Raw genomic sequence first — 19,914 nt, 5'->3', positions numbered from 1 at the left:
TGTATATTCAACTAGAACACCTTCAAATCATAACTATTAAGTCAGTTTTGAGGCACCCTTGACAACACTAAAGAACTTGCCACAACATCACGGTGTGTGGTCACTACCTTTCCTAGTTTAGACACAGTCAAACCACTTAGATGCAATATTTTGCCCAAGGATGACTGACTTAGTCGATACATTGTTTATGGAATCAAGCAGAAGAAACTCAATGTCAACTGATCAAGAACACACAGACCATTTATAAAAAGACACACCCGAAATCTCGCACCTATTTTTCCTCCAGGAAAACTGCCTTACACATTGTAGTGATAAACTCTGAAACAGCAAAATTAAAATAAAAAAAATACATATACAGATACTTAAAAACTAACTCTTGCATTCACACTTGTTGCTTTTACCTCCAGTGGCATTATAAATAGACAGAAGGCACATAAATATGGAAAGGTGCAAGTACGGGAACAAAATTAGGGAAGGGCTTGAAAAACTGAGCTTAAGTTAACTTTAGTTTCACCCATCAAAATTGGGTATCAATGTTCTTTCCCCTACTAATTAAACGGCAAAAAAAAAACCAAAATAACAAAAAACAAACAAAAACTAATCCTACTTAATGATCTCAAGGAGAAACAAAATTGTTTCCTTGTGCAAAACGTCCAGGAGCTGAAGATGAACCACGTTTTTAGTCCAGCCCAATCTTGTCAAGTTGTGCATATGCTCCGAAAAATAGATCTTCTATGTAGGACCAAAGTCAGAAGTAAAAAAAACAAAACAAATCCCTACTATGATTATAGATTGCCAGAAACTGCCGTAACACCAAATGTTCCCACAGTCAAGTCTTTGTTGGTTTTGATGATGTCATGTAGACTAGGCATGGACCCGGACTTCGTGTTTATTAACGTTTTAATGAACTTTCCTTGGTCCTGAAGTTTTGAGCGCCTGCGCTTGATGGCTCTTTTTTCAGTTTTAGTCTTTTGAGGCTGTCCATTACAAAGGGCAGAGCAGGCTGTGATGCCGCAGAAATATGACTCTTCAGACTGGGAAGAAGTCTCTGAGCTGCCTTCAGAAGGTGGCCCTTTATAAGAAGAGTGATACACTTCCCCCATATTTGAGAAGTCTCTCTGGTTTGTGAATTGTTTCCTTGTCTTGATGTCCCCATTGGGAAGTGCTTTTAATGGATCCAATGGCTTTAACGTCTCAATCTTTTCAGTTTTATATTTGCAGCGCTTTTTCTGCAAGTAATATCAAAGGGTTAAAAAACAAAAAATACAAAAAAGTTGCAAATTTACTACAGCACTCTTTAAACATTATTTTAACAAAAAACCACCTCCTAAATAAATGTGATAAACAATAACCCTTAACACAAACAACACCTTCCCCTGAAGGTGTAACAGATTTATATATGTAAAAGTGTTATAAACAAACTTTAAATAAACTGTGAAGTCCATCAATCAGTCCATCAAACAGTTATTAACTCTCACTATCCTATAATATCAAAGTTCAAGATGTTCAGAAATTCTTCTAACGATCTCCCATGTGCATGTACCTCAAAAAATAAGGAAATAACATATAGTGCATTATCCTTTGTATAATATAAACTTAAGTCATCTCCCACAATCCGGTGACAAACAGTGATAATGGTGAAAAAAACGGTGAAAATAATCAGTGAAAACACAGAAAACAGAAAACACATGCTTATATCAATCCAATGGATGGAGTAAAGTGCCTGGAAACAGTGGGATCAGCAATCCAGGGAGGATTGTGGAGATCATTCATCCTGAGAAAGCTGTTGGATTGATATAAGCATGTGTTTTCTGAAATGTTGGTAAGGGTACCCTTACTATGAATAGAAGTGCACACCAGTTTGCAATTATATCTTTCTGTGTGTGGGATTGAAGGGTGATTCACACACACAGTGTTTTCACTGATTATTTCACTATTTTCACCGTTTTTTTCACCATTATCACTATTTGGCACCGGATTGTGGGAGATGAATTACATATATAAACCCTTTAAACATTCCTCTTAGGGGGAGTGTTCTTCATGCCAAAAAACTGTTATTATCCTCAACTTTCTGGTACCCCACTATCACCCACCATCCCTCTGTTCTAGCACGGCAACCTTCATAGGATTCTTAGGCATTTAAAACCTGTGGGAGTGTTGGATGCATGTTACCACACGGCACAATGCAGTATGATCTTCCAGATGGAACCAGTGAACAGTAGGGGACACATGCATCCAACACTCCTAAAGGGTCAAATGCTGAAGAGTCTGATGGAGGCTCTAGTGCTTAAACAGAGAGAAGGTAGGAAACATGGCCCCAGAGTAAAGCGAGAGTTTTTTTTCTTTTTGCCATAAACTGCTTTTGGCAGTCTTTTGGGTGTAATGACAGTTACTCTAAAGAATATATGTAAACCCAGCATTTCATATTCCTGATATGTGCCTGCTGTACCATGTACTTGTATGAAAACTTGTCCCGATTCTCTTTGTATAGCTTCCTTTGTGTGAAGTCTCTGGTATTCCCTCCAGACCCTCTGCTTTCCTATTAAAACTGACCACACTAGGCATGAAAGCACATTGTCGTCAGTTTTCTAGCGTATGCTGTGAACTCAGCCTGCTCTTCTTCAATGATCAAACTTCTGCTCACAATCGCCAAGAAGATCAGTGTCCAGCTGTCTCTCCTCCCGGAGCAGCTGAGAACAGAGGGTATGTGATCACTTAAAACGAAAAAAAAAAAAACGAATGCCTTTTTTCCCCTTTTATAGATCTATACACAAACAATTTGCCTTTCATTTCTATTTATTTTTTTTCTTTAAACTGAATGGGTTGTTTTACAAGGTGAGGGATTACAAATTCTTTAAACTCACTAGACACTTCACAATCTGTATCCTCCACTAGACTTCCCAGATCAATGTAATCTGAAGGGCCCAACTAAAAAATATCCATTTGATTAGTAGCCATTTGGGCAGGCCCCTGTACAAAATAGTTGTAGGAAGACCTGAAGGTTATAATATGCCAGACTGAACCTTGAGTGGTTAGCTTTAATCAAAATCTATTAAAATTATATATTTCACACTAAAAAAAAGCTAGAACTGTATTCTCTGACTAAACCATAGGAAAGAGAAGCTCTTGGGTACGAATTTTACGTGAAAACAGGCTAAAAGTCGAAGCTAAAGTTGAAGGAAAATAATCTGTGGCTCATAATAAGATTGTTAAAATTTGACACAGATTAACGGTCTTATTTATTGCAGCCTGCTCAATAACAAGCGCAAAAATTAATTGAGAATACACTTGGAAAGAGGTTTGGAAAATAGCATTTATAAAACAACGTGTGTGTTTATGTATGTGTGCCTGCGTGTTTGTATTTATGAGTGTGCGTGGTATTTTTGTATCGCTCTCCAAATATGACAAAATGGCAGCTTAAAGTACAACCATTAAGAGAGTAAAAGACAACTGCAATAAAGAGGAGGTTGTAATATAAAGACCTCTCAGGACCTCAGTGTCAACAAGGCACAAACTGCAAAGAATCAAAACATTAAATACTGGCATGCATAATTTGGAAGTTGCTTTATTCACACGGTCTAAACACATATACTGTATGTATAAAAACAAATAAATTACCTTTTTCTCTGGAGAAAACTTCAGCGGTTCCACTATATATAAATCGTCAGGATCAACTAAAAAAGTAAACGTAAAAGATACTCAAAAGATTGCAAAAGCATGACAGTTGTATTTGGTTCCTTAAAGTGACACTAATCTCTGGTTCATTAAAAAAAAAAAAAAAAAGCCTGTAATCTTAACCCCAAAATACCTTCTATTGGTCTCAGCCTCTGCAAATTCCTTTTTTTTTTTTTTTTTTTTTTTAAAACTTCTTTGACCTGATTTCCTATTGGAGGGTGGCTATGTTCCTTATGAAAAAAGGTAGCCACCATTTCTTGTTAACTCCCAAGATGCACTAGAGACGATGAACTAAGCACTATGGAATGTGTAGTGTACATAGAGCAGGGCACACGACCACAACTAACATGCTTTGCGGATGACAGCCATGCATTGCTCATTCCAAACAAGATAGAAGGGGGGGGGACATTTCAAATAGGTACAAATCATCAAACAATTTCATGAAAAAGATTAGAGGGTCTTTAAGCAGTAATTTTGTATGGATTACTTTGAGAAAATAAGGATATCGTTTGGTCAAAATTTAAATCACATATCTCCGCATTGTGTTTCAATTATTTCTAGCCTAAGACTATAAATCTTGAAGTTTGTAGACTTACATTGTGAAGATTCTCACTCATTTACTTCTTTGAATTCTGTGACACGTATTCACTATGCCCTGAAAGTAGGCATTGCTGTGTCACAAAATTCAGAGAGCCTGCCTTCTGAACTAAAGAGGTGCGGAGAGAAGACATAGGATCCACTGCTAGCAGACGTCAAAGTACCATGGGATATGTAGTCCGCATTGGAGAGGATTAAACCTATGCTGGGAGTCCATGCAACAAGCAGCCAGGATCTAGAGCTCCATGTTCTATTTTATATCTCCTGCCCTCATGCCCACACAACTCTACATCTTGTCCACAAACATTTGGGTTTCCCAGGTGTCAAGGTACAGGAAACCTTTGGGACATGTAGTGACATAACTGGAAAGGCAGAGTGCCCCTTTCAAGCCATGGTTCCTTTTGTAATGCACAGCTGTAGAGCACCTGGATCTCTCAGTCCATACCACCAGCAGTTACAGCCAGTGTGTCCTCCTACAGTGGGTCACCAGCCAAAGGCACTTATCTGTATTCTCCAAGGGGACAGCCTCTTATAGTTCATAGTGCCCTTCTACTTGATCGTGCCCTTCTACTTGATCGTGCCCACTCCCCACATTTCCAATACCCTGTCATCCCACACTGCAAGCTAATGTATTTTTACAGTTTCTCCCTTCTAAGGGCTTTCACAGATAGGAAAAATCAGGGTGATTTTTTTTACAAACTGACTGAAAATATGGACAGTAGGCAACATTGATAGCTGTACATGGTCATATGTTTGTTAATACAGGTGGTTTTTGCATTGGCATTTACCTGCACATGTGCATACAGCATACTTTCGCTGAATGACCCGATTTGCTTTTGGGAAATCATGCACTTCACACATGCACAGGAAAAGCGCAGGTGCCATTTATGCTTACAATCATATAGCCACATAGAGCCATTCACTTGTAAAGACAGGTGTATGCAGCACCCAGGCATGAAAAATTTCTGGAAATTTGATGTTAGAAGACTTTTTCAGCATGTAAATGTCCATGATGCCTTAATCATTAAAGGATTTTATAGAGATCATATGACGTGCATGGCTAAATTTTTGCTTTGCCTCGGAAGTAATCTAAAACCATGAAGACTGCAAAGTTTCTGCATTGTTGTGACCAGAATGTAAGACATATTAAATACATACACATTATATATATATATATATATATTTATATTTATTTTACACACCCACTTAAGTTATGTGTAATAAAATGGAATGACAGGGAAAAAGTACTGAATGCACAAAGAAAGGGAGGTGCAAGTGCAAAAAGGCATGGAAAGCCAAGACACCAGCTGAAATCTATCAGTAATTAGAAAGCAACCCTGCCCGTTGTCAGTGCAAATTAATATCAGCTGGTTCAGTATCGATTGATGGCCTATAAAAAGGTGTCTCATTACCAAAGAGTATCACAAGAAACATCTCATGATGGGTAAAAGCAAAGAGCTGTTGAGACCTTCGCAACCTTACAGTTGCAAAACATACTGATGGCATTGGTTACAGAAGGATTCCTAAACTTCTAAATGTTCCAGTGAGCACTGTTGGGGCCATAATCCAGAAGTGGAAAGAACATAATTTTACCATAAATGGGCCATGACCAGGTGTTCCTCTCAAGATTTCTTACAGAGGAGTGAAAACAAATCTCAGAAGAGTTTTCCAAGAGCCAAGGACCACTTGTGGAGAGCTTCAGAAAGACCTGGATTTAGCAGGTACAATTGTTTCAAAGAAAACAGTAAGTAATGCACTCAACCGCCATGGCCTGTATGCACGCTCACCATGCAAGACTCCATTGCTGAAGAAAAAGCATGTTGAAGCTCATTTAAAGTTTGCTGCACAACATTTAGACAAGCCTGTGAAATATTGGGAGAATATAGTCTGGTCAGATGAGGCCAAAATGAAACGCTTTGGATGCCATAATACACACCATGTTTGGAGGTCAAATGGCACTGCACATCATCCCAAAAACACCATACCAACAGTGACGTTAGGAGGTGGGAACATCATGGTGTGAGGCTGTTTTTTCAGCATACAGTACTGGCAAACTTTATATCACTGAAGGAAGGATGAATGGAAAAATGTACCAAGACATTCTTGATAAAAATCTGCTACCATCTACCAGATTTATGAAGATGAAACGAGGGTGGATATTTCAGCAAGACAGTGATCCCAAACACACAGCCAAGGTATACTCTCAATTGGTTTCAAAGAAGGAAAATAAAGCTGCTAGAATGGCCCAGCCAATCACCTGACCTGAATCCAATAGAAAATCTATGGAAAGAACTAAAGATCAGAGTTCATCAGAGGCCCAAGGAACCTTCAAGCTTTGAAGACTGTGTGGAAGAATGGGCCAAAACCACACCTGAGCAATGCATGCGACTAGTTTCTCCATACAGGAGGTGTCTTGAAGCTGTCATTACCAACAAAGGATTTTGTTTCCTTTCAGAATCTACATTTTATATGGGACACTATACTACAAAATACTCCCACAAATGCAGACCATTGACTCCAGACAAGATTGGTTTATTTGCACACACAAAAAAGTATTTTTCCTAACAAATTCAAGACCATGTTGCAAAAATGAACATACTCCAATGAAAGTCTTAGGAGCAAAGCTAAATTTTAGACGACAAAATACTAATTAACAAGAAATTCAACAGCAGGTGATTCTAATTATTCATTACACAGGTGTCCAGCAGACAGTTAATTATAAACGAAAACCCCTTCCCATTTTTTATGCTGTCAGCAATGGCACCACATGGAAGAGAAATGTCACAAGGCTTGAGAAAGAAAATTATTGCTTTACACAAGAAAGGTGAAGGCTTCAAGAAGATCAGCAACGTTTTACTTATCAGTCAGAATACTGTGGCAAAAGTGATACAAAAATTTAGTGAAACTGCAACCATCTCACAGAGACGTCCATGCCATCCACGGAAGTTAACACCTCACCTGGAGTGTCTGATGAGGAGAAGGGTTGAAGAAAATCACCATTAAAGTTCACTGAAGTTAGTTAAAGTTGTAGAAAGTCAAACTGGGGTGACTGTTTCCCGTGACACAATACAGCGTACACTGCAGATGAATGGCATGCATGGCTGTCATTCTCAAAAGAAACCTCTCCTAAAGCCAATGCACAAAAGCTCGCCTAGAATTTGCCAGGGCCCATGCTGAAAATAGAGATGACTATTGGAACTCTGTACTCTGGAATGAGACCAAGATGAATGTTTTTGGAACTGATGGCTTCAAAACTGTATGGAATCGCAAAGGTGAGGAGTACAGAGAAAAATGCATGGTGCCTACAGTGAAACATGGTGGTGGCACGGTCCTTCTGTGGGGCATGAGTGCTGCTGGTGTCGGGGAACTGCATTTCATTGATGGTATCATGAATTCACATATGTACTGCTCTATATTGAAAGAGAGAGAAGATGCTACCATCACTCCGTGCCCTAGGTCATCGTGCACTTTTACAACATGAGAATGATCCTAAACACACATCTAAAGACACTGGTGCATTTCTGAGGAACAGGGTGAAAGTGATTCAGTGGCCAAGTATGTCTGCTGATCTGAACCCGATCAAAAACCTATAGGGAATTCTGAAGAGACAAGTTGAGCATCACTCTCCATCCATCTTCCAAGCTCTAAAAGAAGTCATTCTTGAAGAATGGAAAAAGATAGATGTTGCAATATGTCGCCAACTTGTTCATTCCATGCCTAGAAGACTTGGTGCTGTCCTTACAAATCATGGAGGTCATACAAAATACTAGATGCAGTAGTTTTTGTTGTGGGTTGTATTCATTTTTGCATCAACTAATTTGAGAAAAACCAAAGATTTTGTAATCCAAGTTATATCAACCTTACTTTCATGTAATGAGCTTAACAAATGTTCTATAAAACTCAGTTTTGTCAAAATTTTGGAAATTGTTCTTGTGTTCATTGAGCTATTGATTAAAATCTTACTTTTCAAAAGGGGTGTACTCATTTATGCTGAGCACTGTATATATATTTATATATGTACAAGTATGCTGCGTGAATGGGAACAGAAATGCATAGCAGGGTTTTCTCAAATTTGACAGCAAAAGATGAAATACACTTTAAGCAAACAGAATATTACCTACCTTCTTTACTTGACAGCTGAAATGACTGGGAACGAATCAACGGTAATGTGGTTCTTCGCTTAAGATTCATATCATCATATGAAGAAAAACAACTAACAAATAAAAAAAGATACAAAAAAGTTAGCAAACAAAATTTTTGCATGCATGTTTCCGGATGACAGAGATACAACCATAAACACCACAGTGATAAAGCATGTGTATATATTACACAACTACAGGTTAAATTTCATTATTCAATTTGGAATACTTTAGACAGTCTGCTAACATAAAATCAGTAAATTGTTTTGGACATTTTCAGATTAAAAGTGAGACCACAGGCAGTCTGCAGAAAGCCCTCAAACAATTTAAAGAGAGCATGTCACCAGCTTTAAAACAAATGCAGGTAACAAGCATAGAAAAGTCAAGTATCTTAAGGCTCAGTTCACACTAGTGCTGCTTTGCAGGCAGCAGCATGGCAGCCCAGTCATTTGAATGGGCTACTGTGCCCAGAAATATGCTGGAAAAAAAATCCCTGCACCTTTATGGAAATAGCAGCCTGCAGTGGGAACCCCACCATAGTGCGGTTCCAAGTGTGGGCAGGGTGCCATTAGGACACACATCCTGAGTTTTGTCTACGGGTGGTTACAGCAGCTAGACGAAGCACGGGTCCAGCAGCGGCTTCCCCTGCACTAGTGTGAACCAAGCCTAAGTGCTTAAAAACATTTGACAAAGCCTAAAATATTCTGAACAGCAATCCTATGTGGCTATTTCAAATTCCAACTGGACAAGGCTGTGTGTATTCTTCCGCACCACAAAGCCACCAGAATAAAATGTAACCTTTTTTTCAATCATATAAAAGTAGGTTTATAGCCATAAATGTGAATTCCTGCAGGATGAGAAAAAAAAAAAAATTACACCCCTTGTGGGTGCTTAATATATCCATGTGGATACCACCATGTGCAACTCATAGGTATATATAGAGTAGAGACCTTACCACATATGGAGACCAATTTCCATATGGTTATAAAGAAAAGATGGTGACTGTCTCCATTCCTTCAGTATACATACTTGCACCAATATCTCATTCCAGATCACGTCATGTCTACATGAGAGAGGCCTTTACAGAAAAATAACATGCCTAAAAAGTTAGATACACGCCTATTCTTATGGGAAGACTGTTGAAATGAATAGTCAGGTAATAGGGTCTCTAAGTTACTGGACAATTTAGACAACCAGCATCCATCCATAAGTAAAATATCACTTATGGATAATGAGGTTTCAAGCAAGATCAAAAACAAAACAAAAACAGCAGTTTAGATGTAAAGTAGAATTCAAAGTTTCAACGCACATTAACGTGTTCAATTGGGCCAAGTCAGCCCAAACAAACTATTTCTAATAATAAAATGCTGTTTGTACTGTAATATACTATGCAGCATCAGAAAGATACAGTAAGCAGACTTGTGTTCTGTGCAACAATACTTTGTTGCTAGTATTAAAAAAAGATGGGTTAAGTACATTTCCGCTATAAGGAAAATAGGTTTTATTTTGTGTAATACCTCCATTTTAGATGTGTGAACAGTTAGTTTCAATTTTGAGTTTTTTTTGTAACTTCTCTCTCGTTTTCTGAGAATAATTTCATTTCATTGTAAACGGAACAACCTTATATTGTATCTCTCAGCTATTTGCAGTTTCTGTTCTTCACGTAACTATATTGATAAGAGTGGAACGTTTCATTGGTCATCCTAAGATTAAGCAACACCCACTGAGTTCTGTATAACAGTTCTTGCCATGCATTAAACTTTCAGAGATAGCTTGCACACTTCGGTGTCCAGAGCTTTATTTCTCCCAGGCCTGGTGGGAAAATATTGGGAGGGAGGACATTTTGAGCTACAGACAGGAGCTGATCCTATCATCCGCCATTCAGGAAAAGTCTTGCATTTTTTGTTAAATCAATGAATACAAGGCTTTCAAATAAAAGGCACTCACAAAGAGACGGAGGATCACTCAGGTGGTGAGAAAGTCTGCTGTGACAACTTCTTTGTTAAGGCAGGTCCAGTGGTTGCTGTCTGGGTGGCTATTCCCAGGCCCTGGATGTACGCAGTCCGGAATCACCACCACCACTGTGGGAGCCAAATGGGGAAGACCACAAACTAGGAAGTCTGGGTGCCACTCCATCAACAGTGAACTCTTTCACCAGGATGTCACTCCTAAAACATGCACAGGCACACATTTCGAGGAGGCACTCCTCCTCAGTCTGCCCCAACATGGAAAAATATATTTGTAAACTGGGAGTGAAGAGAAAACACTCAATTTCTTCAGCCACGATAAACAGCTTGTAGGAATCTGCACTTCCCGCTGCATTCATAGAGCCATGGCACTTGCAGCTGTCTGAATTCCTGAGGAGTCACTGCACCTGACTGGGTGCTGTCACTGTTTGGCCGACAATATTACATCCATCTCCTTTGGCTTGCTAATCGAGTTTTGTCACCAACTGGCTATTTCTAGAGTTGGATGGAGGCTCTATTTGCATGTAATGGCTCAGTTGTGTAAATACATGTGAACAGAGGCAGCGCCAGATGTGGATTTGTACAGAGTACAAAACTGACAGCCGACACTGAAAGTTACAGCTGTTCGCACAGTGTGCGCAGGCAACGCTTGTTTATTTATTTCAGGTACTTATATAGCGCCGTCAATTTGCGCAGCGCTTTTACATATATATTGTACATTCACATCAGTCCCTAACCCTCAAGGGGCGTACAATCTATGGTCCCTAACTTACATTCATACACACACATACTAGGGCCAATTTAGACAGGATCCAATTCACCTACCAGCATGTCTTTGGAGTGTGGGAGGACACCGGAGTACCCCACCGGAGTACCCGGAGCAAACCCACACAGGCACAGGGAGAACATGCAAACTCCAGGCAGGTGGTGCCGTGGCTGGGATTCGAACCAACAACCCTAGTACTGCCAGGCGGAAGTGCTAACCATTTAGCCACTGTGCTGCCCCAAGCCACAACGCCTACAACCACTAGCAATCTGATTCTTGTTAGCAGCTGCCCTTGGTTCCTGGTATTCGGCAGTCTAAATGTAGCCTAACACTGCTCACAGGCATAAGAGAGCAGCCAGAAATGTAGACGCAATGCAAATGTCCTCATGCAAAAGAGATCATTACTCATTAAAAGGTCCAATGCGCAGAGAAGACCATCACTACATCACAGAGGTGACAGATTGTTAAACTGGTCTCAGATAGCTAAGGAATATATATTCTCTTTGCAAAACAGGCTTTGTATCTGCCACGTATCATCATGTAAGTACGTTTAGAAGGGAGAAAAAAGTACTGCTATCATAACAGCAGCAAAACCGGTAACTCAATTTATAAATACATACTAAACATTACAAGACTCCTTGTTTATGCAGACTTCTATATACCCAAAATCCTAGGACTCTAAGCTCCAAATACTATATTATGATAGACTCCTGAAAGATGGCAACACTTTACTTACCGTTTGGGACTTGGGTAGTTATTGCTTTTGGGTATTTTCGATAGGTAATCATCGCTGAACTGTGATGTGTTTCGACAACGTTGTAAACAAAGCAGTGCTATCAAAACAACGCACAGCACTAGAGAGATTATTAAATAGGTCTGTCGATCAAACACCTGCAATGACAAAAAAAAAAAGTCAAAGATCATTCACAGGTAAGATACAGAAAACCACAGAATTAAACAATGGCACTATGAGTGCTTTTAGGAAGACAGGCCCATATGTGTATTACCATTAGAGAAGGAAAAGTCCTTTGGCAGATTTGTCATTACGGAATGTCAGACAATCATCTTGAGTCACTTATGTTAACACCATGTATCAAATATCCATACACCTAAGAATTTAGGTTATGAAAATTGTGTATGAAGGCCTATTCACATTAAACCACATCCCAACCGCCCTATAGCAGAAATACTGACACAAGACCGCAGGTGTGTGCGCAAACACACACACACTTCACCCTTTGATAGCCCCTCATGTTAACTCCTTCCTGGCCAGTGCCATTAGTACAGTGTCCATGCATTTTTTTAGCACTGATCACTGTATTGGTGTCACTGGGAATGTCAGTGACACCAAGTCAGTTCCCCCCGGTGTCAGAATGCCCGCCGCAGTCCCACTAAAAGTCGCTGATCGCCACCATTACTAGTAGAAAAAAATTTGTCTTTTTTTTACTTCTAGCGCAAAAAAAAAAAAATGCACAGACGATCAACCACCACCAAAAGAAAGTGCAATTCATGGGGAAAAAAGGATGTAAATTTCATATGGGTGCAGTGTTGCATGACCACGCAATCGTCAGTTAAGGTAACTCAGCACCCAAACGCAAAAAATTACCTGGTCAAGAAGGGGGGGGGGGGGTAAAACCTCAGGAGGGCAAGTGGTTAAAGTACTCAGTTCCAATGCATTAATGCAAATATTATATTATGTATTATGTAGCGGTGCACTGAAATGAAAATTCTGTTGCCGAAACTGACACAAAAAATTCAGAATGCATGTGGCTGAACACCGAACCAAAACCGAAATGCCTGCTTATGTGCGAGTAGGGAGGGTGCAATTTTTTTTTGTACTTTTTTTTCTACTTTTATGAATTTCTTTTTTTTAAACTTATGATTTTATTGCCATCACATAAAGGGACCAATAGTCCCCTATGTGATACCATATGAGTGACAGGTCCTCTTTGTAGGGGTGGGGAGGGGAGCAATGGAGGGGCAGGAGAGGAGCAGTAGATACAGTGAGGTAGCAGTGTATACATAGAGGCTCCCTCACTGACTGTCTCTATAGGTGCCGATTTTTAAATGCAATTGCCGGCTTTTTTTATCTTCACTATAGCTCATAGAAGTAGCTGTCACTTTCCCAGGAGCTAAAGGAAACTTTGTTTCTTTTATCTTGGGAAAGGAACTAAAAAGAAAACATTGTTTCTTTTAACTCCAAAAAATAAACTAAAAAGAAACGGTTTCTTTTAGCTGGGGGGGAAGTGACAGCCGATTCTCTGAGCTATTGTGAAGAGAAAAAAAAAGCCGGTAATTACATTTAAAAACCGGCACTGACATATAGTGACAGCCAGTCACTGTATACACTGCTACTCTCCTGCCTTTCTTCACCACCCCTCTCCCCACCCTCACATCTGCAGTACACACAGTCCCCTGAATCGGCTAAATTTTTTCTACCGGCATAATGCCGATAGGGCTGTTTTTGGACGATATGTTTTGGTGGCCAAAATTTCTGTGCATCCCTAGTATTATGGCATCCCATTCATTATGAATGGACTGGAAACACACCACAATAGATGAAAAATATACAGTGGGTATAGAACAGAATCGCCACCTTTAAAAAAAAAAAAAATAATAATTTTTTTTGCTTTGCAGCCTGAAATTAAATTAGATTTACTCCATTTTAATCCAGCTATATTTACTCAGTGCAACGTATAACACCCAAGTGAAAGACTGAACACCAACGTGTCAGAAATTTTTCTAAAAAGAAAAAACAAATCACTGGCACACAAATCCATTTGACGTTCAACTGTGATGAGCGGCGGTCATTTTGATTAGCTCAGCATGAAAAGAGCTTTCTTTTCAGTCCCTTTTAGTGCAACTGAAGAAATCAACTAAGGGTGGCAAGGCACTGTCAAAAGATCTCAAGGATAAAGTTGTGAACAGACACAAGTCAGGCGAAAAATTTCAAAGGATTTATCAATGCCTAGAAGCACAGTGAAGTCTATTAGTAAGAAGTGGAAGATATTTGGTACAACACAACCTCCCTGGATCAGGACATCGCTCCAAACTGGAAGAGCCAGGAGGAACATGGTCAGGGAGGCTACCAAGAGGCCTACAGCAACTCTGAAGCAGTTGTAGGAATTTATGACAGAGTGGTCATTGTTTGAATGTGACAATATCACAAATACTCCATAAATGTGGCTTGTATGGGAGGGTTGCAGGAAAACAGCCACTCCTCAAGAAAAGTCACATGCAGTCACCACTGAGCTGTCAAAATGCACCTTGAAAAGTTGAGGCCACATGGAAAAAGAAGGTGGTAATATCCTGTTATGGGGAAGGGGTCTGGGTTCTCTGCAGTAGGGACTGGAGCACTTGTCAGGCTAGAAAGAAAAATGGATGGGGCAAAATACCGCCAAAAAAGGTGAATGTTCTTGCATGGCCAAGTCAGGTCCCAGATTTAAACCACATTGAAAATCTGTGAAATGACTTAAAGACTGCAGTCCACAAATGGTCACCATAAAATTTAACTGATCTTGAGCAGTTCTGCAAAGAAGAACAGGCAAATATTGCAAGGTCTAGATGTGCAAAGTTAGTACAGACATATTCCAGCAGACTAAAGGCTGAAATTAAAGCAAAAGGTGGTTCAACAAAATACTGACACGAATGCAATAAATTGCACTTAATAAATACAGCTTGACTAATATGGAGTAAATGCAGCTTCATTTCAGACTGCAAAGCAACAAAATGTGATTTTAAAGGGGGTGATTCTTTTCTATACCAACTGTACATAACATGGTTTCAAAGTGCTGCGCACCGCAAAGCATTGTATATGAAGTACATGGTTTGTACTGTGGTGCACTGTGTAAGGAATAATTAGTAGTCCTCAGGAAACTATTATAACTGCCCAAAAACACCCAGTTAGGTAGTTTTCATTTAATGTGTCACGAAAGGCATTTTTTTGGTTTTGGATAGACCGCAGAGGGATTAGAACACCTGTCAGTTTCTATTGCTGTCTGTGCCCCACTCAGATAGATTCACCCTATTTGTCCTTTTTACCATTATCGAAAGTGATAGAAAAATCACAAATTTTGAGCTGACACCAGATCAGGAATAGAGAAGAAGTCAGTCTTCCAATGGGGACACTAGTTCTGGTAATCTTGGTAAAACCCTAGAATTCTTTCATTTTGGAGGGATTTCGCCTCACTTCCGGTTTGATTATGGGACAGGAAACTAGGGGAAATCTCCCCAATGGGATACAGATGACAAAAAAGCTGACATGGATTATAACCGTACTGCATCTAAAATTAAAAAAAAAGTTTTGCCTTTACTGACACTTTAAACATTAACACAATGTTAACTTACAGAATAACAATATTAATATTGCTTGCATTCGACTGAGCTATTTCACATTACAGTAAAAAATAGTATTTTTGTATACAAGTCCATTGAGGGAAGAAGGAAGTCTTGAACCCTTGGGTTACACTGCCACCTACTGGAGGACTGGACACTGGGGAAAAATACATAAATAACAGGCCAGGCCTTTATAAACCCTGCCATCACCAGCATACTTCAGTTTAGTAAAAAAAAAAAAAAAAAAGTAGTGCCAACAGCATAAACGTGGATGTTGGTGTGTCTGTGCGATCTAGAAATGGTGAAATTAGAAGCCTGTGCATTCTTCTGGGGTCCCTCTGGAATGACAAAGGTATCAGTGTTTTTGAACGAATCATTGACTGAAAGATAGATTTGCAAAGCCCAAACCATCAGTCAATGGAGGGAAATTTCATTTTGGTGAATTGGAACCAGGCAGAGGGACAGAAGAACAATGTTGGTTTGAGGTGATAGGCAAAAACTACCTTAGGCATGAAGCAAGTCTGATCTCAATCTCACCTTGTCCTTATGCAAAACCAGAAATAATTCTTTGCAGGATAAAAAAAAAAAAAAAAAAATCACTTCAGAAACTCACCTCATGGAGAGGATAGCTGCAAGAAACACCAAATTTTGGGGGAAATAAGAAAGAGGAATATCTGTAATGGGTTCAAATGGCTGTTTCCAATGCACAGAAAGAACCAGATTTTCGGACCAATGGAATCACAGGTGAACAGACAAGGGAAGCCACATGGGAGAAACCCTGTACAAATGTCTGACCTTTTCCACTGGCTCGGGAACACTTTCCTTTGGATTTGGAACAGCATCTTATTGGGTTCCTTTCTAACACATGGTGATCTCTAGCTCAGCCTATGAAGATTCCCTTTCATTTTGTATTCACTATACCATCTTTGTGGACTTTTTTATTCATATTTTTTGGACACACTGAATTGTTTGGAGGCTTTCTCCCTTATTTCAATTTGCAGTTTTGCTCATTTATGCATTTAATTTTTCTTTATATGAATTTATATGCAGCTATTTATTTCACTTGTTATACTTTTTATATATGAATTTACAATTTGTATTTTTTATTTCTATTTTGATCATTTAGAGCTGCACTTTATATATCTCCCTCCTAATTGGCTGAGCCATTGGCTTCCGCTGCTGTCAAATCACAGCCAACGAGTCAATGAAGAGAGAGAGGGAACGGGGCTGAGCCACAGCTCTATGTATGAATGGACATGCAGAGCAGCAGCTTGGGAGTGCGCCTGCTTGGGTCCCCCAATAGCAAGCTCATTGCTCTGGGGGCACTAAGCAGGAGCCAAAAAGTGGCAGCAGAGGACCAGAGAAGAGGAAGATCAGGGCCGCTCTGTGCAAAACCACTGCACAGTGCAGATAAGTAACATGTTTCTCATTTTATTTTTTTTAAATTGTCTTTAATACCACTTTAAGTAATCCACAATGGGGATGCCAGGCGAGCACAACAGGGACAGCACCATGGTAAATATTTGAGGTGCAGACGAGAGGCTGAAGGACAGGGTCACAAACTGGTAGTGCAGAACCACACAGAAAAGTGAAGGAATCGCTAATTCACTGGAAAGGCACATACCCTACCAGAATAGCAAGCACCTTATAAGAAGGGAGACTGCCAGATGCATCTACAGTGGGAATAGACCACTTTTATGATGCAGAAAAACATGTTCATCCTTTAGTTTTAGAGCCGTGTGCACTGCATAATAAGAGCAGAAACAGTGTCCTTTAATTTGGGAGTAATATCATTAGACTGATTTCTCAAGGGTAAGCTCATCATTCAAGGACTGGAGCAATTTAGAATCAGAGTCTCGATGGCTCGGAAGCTGTTGGAGCTGTGGACAGATCTGATATACAATCTGCAGGAGAGGGAGCTGGAGCATGCCTGTGACCTTTGCAGGCAGTCAGTAATAAAAAAAAAAAGAAAAAAAAAAAAAAAAAGAAGAAGAGGATCCAGCCACACCAGATGGAGCAAAACTGTAAAAGGAGACTGGATAGGCTCAAAAGCAGAGGGATACAGGACTACAGACTGCAGTCAATGAATTGTGAGCTGGTGGTGCACATTGACATGAAACCCAGATAACCATTCGCAAATGAAGGTAGAATGGCCAGAGGTGGCTAAAGTCACTGCAGGCAGCAGGAATGGATCAAAGCTCAATGTGGCTCTTGCAAGCAGGAGCAGAGATGGGGAAGAGCTTCCATGACACTGTATCACGGGAAAGCAAGGAGTACATGCCTACAACACCCAGTGAATAATGCCTACAACACCCAGTGAATAATGCCAGCACTCAGCCCACAGCATTAACCCACTCCACATCAAAATCAGTGGGAATGAGAAGTACTTAAGCCAAGCTCGGGGGAAGACAGGGTCAGCACTGAGACAATGCCAGCAGATCTGGAAAGCACTTTACAACTAATTTTTACTAGAGTGGAGCCTGGAAGGGAGTTCATTGCAGAACTCAAAAGTTCAGTAAGGTCTGGCCACAGTACTCTGAAAGCCAAGCTGAGGAGAAGCATGCCAGATAGCTGCATTCTGAGAGAGACCACCAGCAGCGACTGGTGAAAAAGAAAAAAGGCCATCCTCTTAGAACGCTAGCAAAAAAATGAGGCATGCAGGCAGTGAGAGGGACTTAGCTTGGGCTGACATGCAGTATCTTTTGTTTGCCAGCATCCAATCCTCCTACAGGTGGCAGTATAACCCAAAGGTTAAAGACGTCATGCATCCCACAATGGTCGGGAAAGAAAATCTTTTAGGGAGTTACTAATGCTATACAATTAAACTGCAAGTGTGCTAAAGCCTGCTTAGTTTACTCTGATATATGCTCTGCAAATTTCCTAGCAGATAATGCCCATGTTGGGCATCTTCACTCCCCCCCCCCCCCCCTTCAACATTCAAACATCGAAGGTATGCTAATTGGTAGCTGTCAGAAACTTGGTAATTATTTTTATAGCAAGCATATTGTGTAAGTAGCAGGAAAAACATTATTCAGCAGGAAGTTTGTGTTGCTTGTATGGATCTCATTATTTAATTTTCAGTTTTGCCTGGAGTTTACCTTTAAAGCAATAATAAGACAGTGTAACTTACACTGCTTATAGAGATTGTATAAACGTTCATGCAATACCTAAATAGAGATACACATTTTAAAGTTTTATAACATATGTCCAGTGACCTATTCCATGGCTTCTGGTGTTTCCCTGGGGGAAAAGGAATAGCCATTTCCATTACTGTTGCCAATATATGTCACTGAAGAAGATACCACATCAGCTTCTAGTTAATTATCAAAACACAAAGCACTGACAGCAGCCACACTGACCTATTCACAGCAGTGAAACAATGGTTTTTGTGTACCCCATTCACCCCACAACACTACTGTGATACACATCATTGCACTGCATTGCAAATTGTCGCTTTGGGCACTATTAATAAAGTGCGTAAAAAAAAAAAAAATGTGTACGGCAGTGATTAGTGTGTAGGCAGTGTAAAGAGGCCCTTAGAGTGGGAGCAGGACACTATGGGGTTTATTTACTAAAGATGGTTCCATTCAGAGTCTCATGCAAAGTGAGGTTAGAAACTCATTGGCTACCATGCACAGGTGCAGGAGACTCTGAATGAACCAGCTTTAGTAAATAAAGCCCTATGAAACACAAAGCTACAAATGGCATGCCTACTAACTGCTAGTTGGAATACCTTTTGGTACATAGTACAACTGAAAGACCATATTAAATAATCCACGCCAATAGTGACTCACCTCCTGTCTTAGTTCAGAGACTGTAACAGACAGATTAGAGACTAATAGGGTCACGTTGAGGAGCTGAGCTTGCAGAAGTTGTATAGACTCAGTCTGCCTTTGATCCTGACAACAGATAAAAATCAAAGGTTATTTCAGAACATATCTTGCATGCTCATTTATATGGTGCATACAGGATATAATGTTCAGTATTCAGGATTAAAATAAGCACAGGCAGTGAGCACACATTATGATCACAGAAGTTTGTTAAACATGTGGACACGCAGATCACTTCTACAATATGTCTACAATATGAGTTTCTTTTAGCAATGACATGTAGGACACATCCAGGGCAATCAATGTAAAGTTCAATTGCAGAGACTGCTTCCCAACCAGCAGAGACTGTTTACCTAACCACAAATACTGCAAGTAAATACTGTGGTTGAAATCCCCCAAAACCTTTTTTGGGCAAAGTGAAAATGGATTTAATATACACGCAGGTCTTTACTGCTATCTACAGGTAAATTCCCCTTTGTTTCTGCCGTGAGCTGAATTTCACAGTTTCCTTCCTTGGAAAGCATTTGATTGTTATTACTATAGATAATTCACAAAAATAGACTGGTGACACTTAGGATGCATTCACACTTAGGATGCATTCTCAC

The 19,914-nt window shown here is 39.9% G+C and overlaps 1 protein-coding gene across 2 annotated transcripts in view; it reads right to left on the bottom strand.

The window, feature by feature from the left end:
- Window positions 1-222: 222 nt before the first annotated feature.
- The window catches only part of SUCO (SUN domain containing ossification factor), a 139,904-nt gene continuing 120,212 nt past the window's right edge, over window positions 223-19,914 (bottom strand). For both annotated transcript variants that reach the window (XM_089668878.1, XM_089668879.1), the window contains 5 exons: window positions 19,274-19,378; window positions 11,881-12,035; window positions 8,394-8,485; window positions 3,619-3,674; window positions 223-1,229 (listed from right to left, as the gene is read on the bottom strand). In XM_089668878.1, coding sequence (XP_089525004.1) covers window positions 786-1,229; window positions 3,619-3,674; window positions 8,394-8,485; window positions 11,881-12,035; window positions 19,274-19,378 — 852 coding nt within the window. In that variant the 3' untranslated portion in view covers window positions 223-785. The remainder of the gene's footprint in view (window positions 1,230-3,618; window positions 3,675-8,393; window positions 8,486-11,880; window positions 12,036-19,273; window positions 19,379-19,914) is intronic.

The sequence above is a fragment of the Staurois parvus genome, unplaced genomic scaffold (genome assembly GCF_062004578.1).
Source record: "Staurois parvus isolate SC_StPar_1 unplaced genomic scaffold, SC_StPar_1.0 ptg000066l, whole genome shotgun sequence".
In the NCBI taxonomy this organism is placed as follows: Eukaryota; Metazoa; Chordata; class Amphibia; order Anura; family Ranidae; genus Staurois; species Staurois parvus.
The sequence above is the reverse complement of the archived record's forward strand: the minus strand, read 5'-3'. Positions and strand labels throughout refer to the sequence as shown.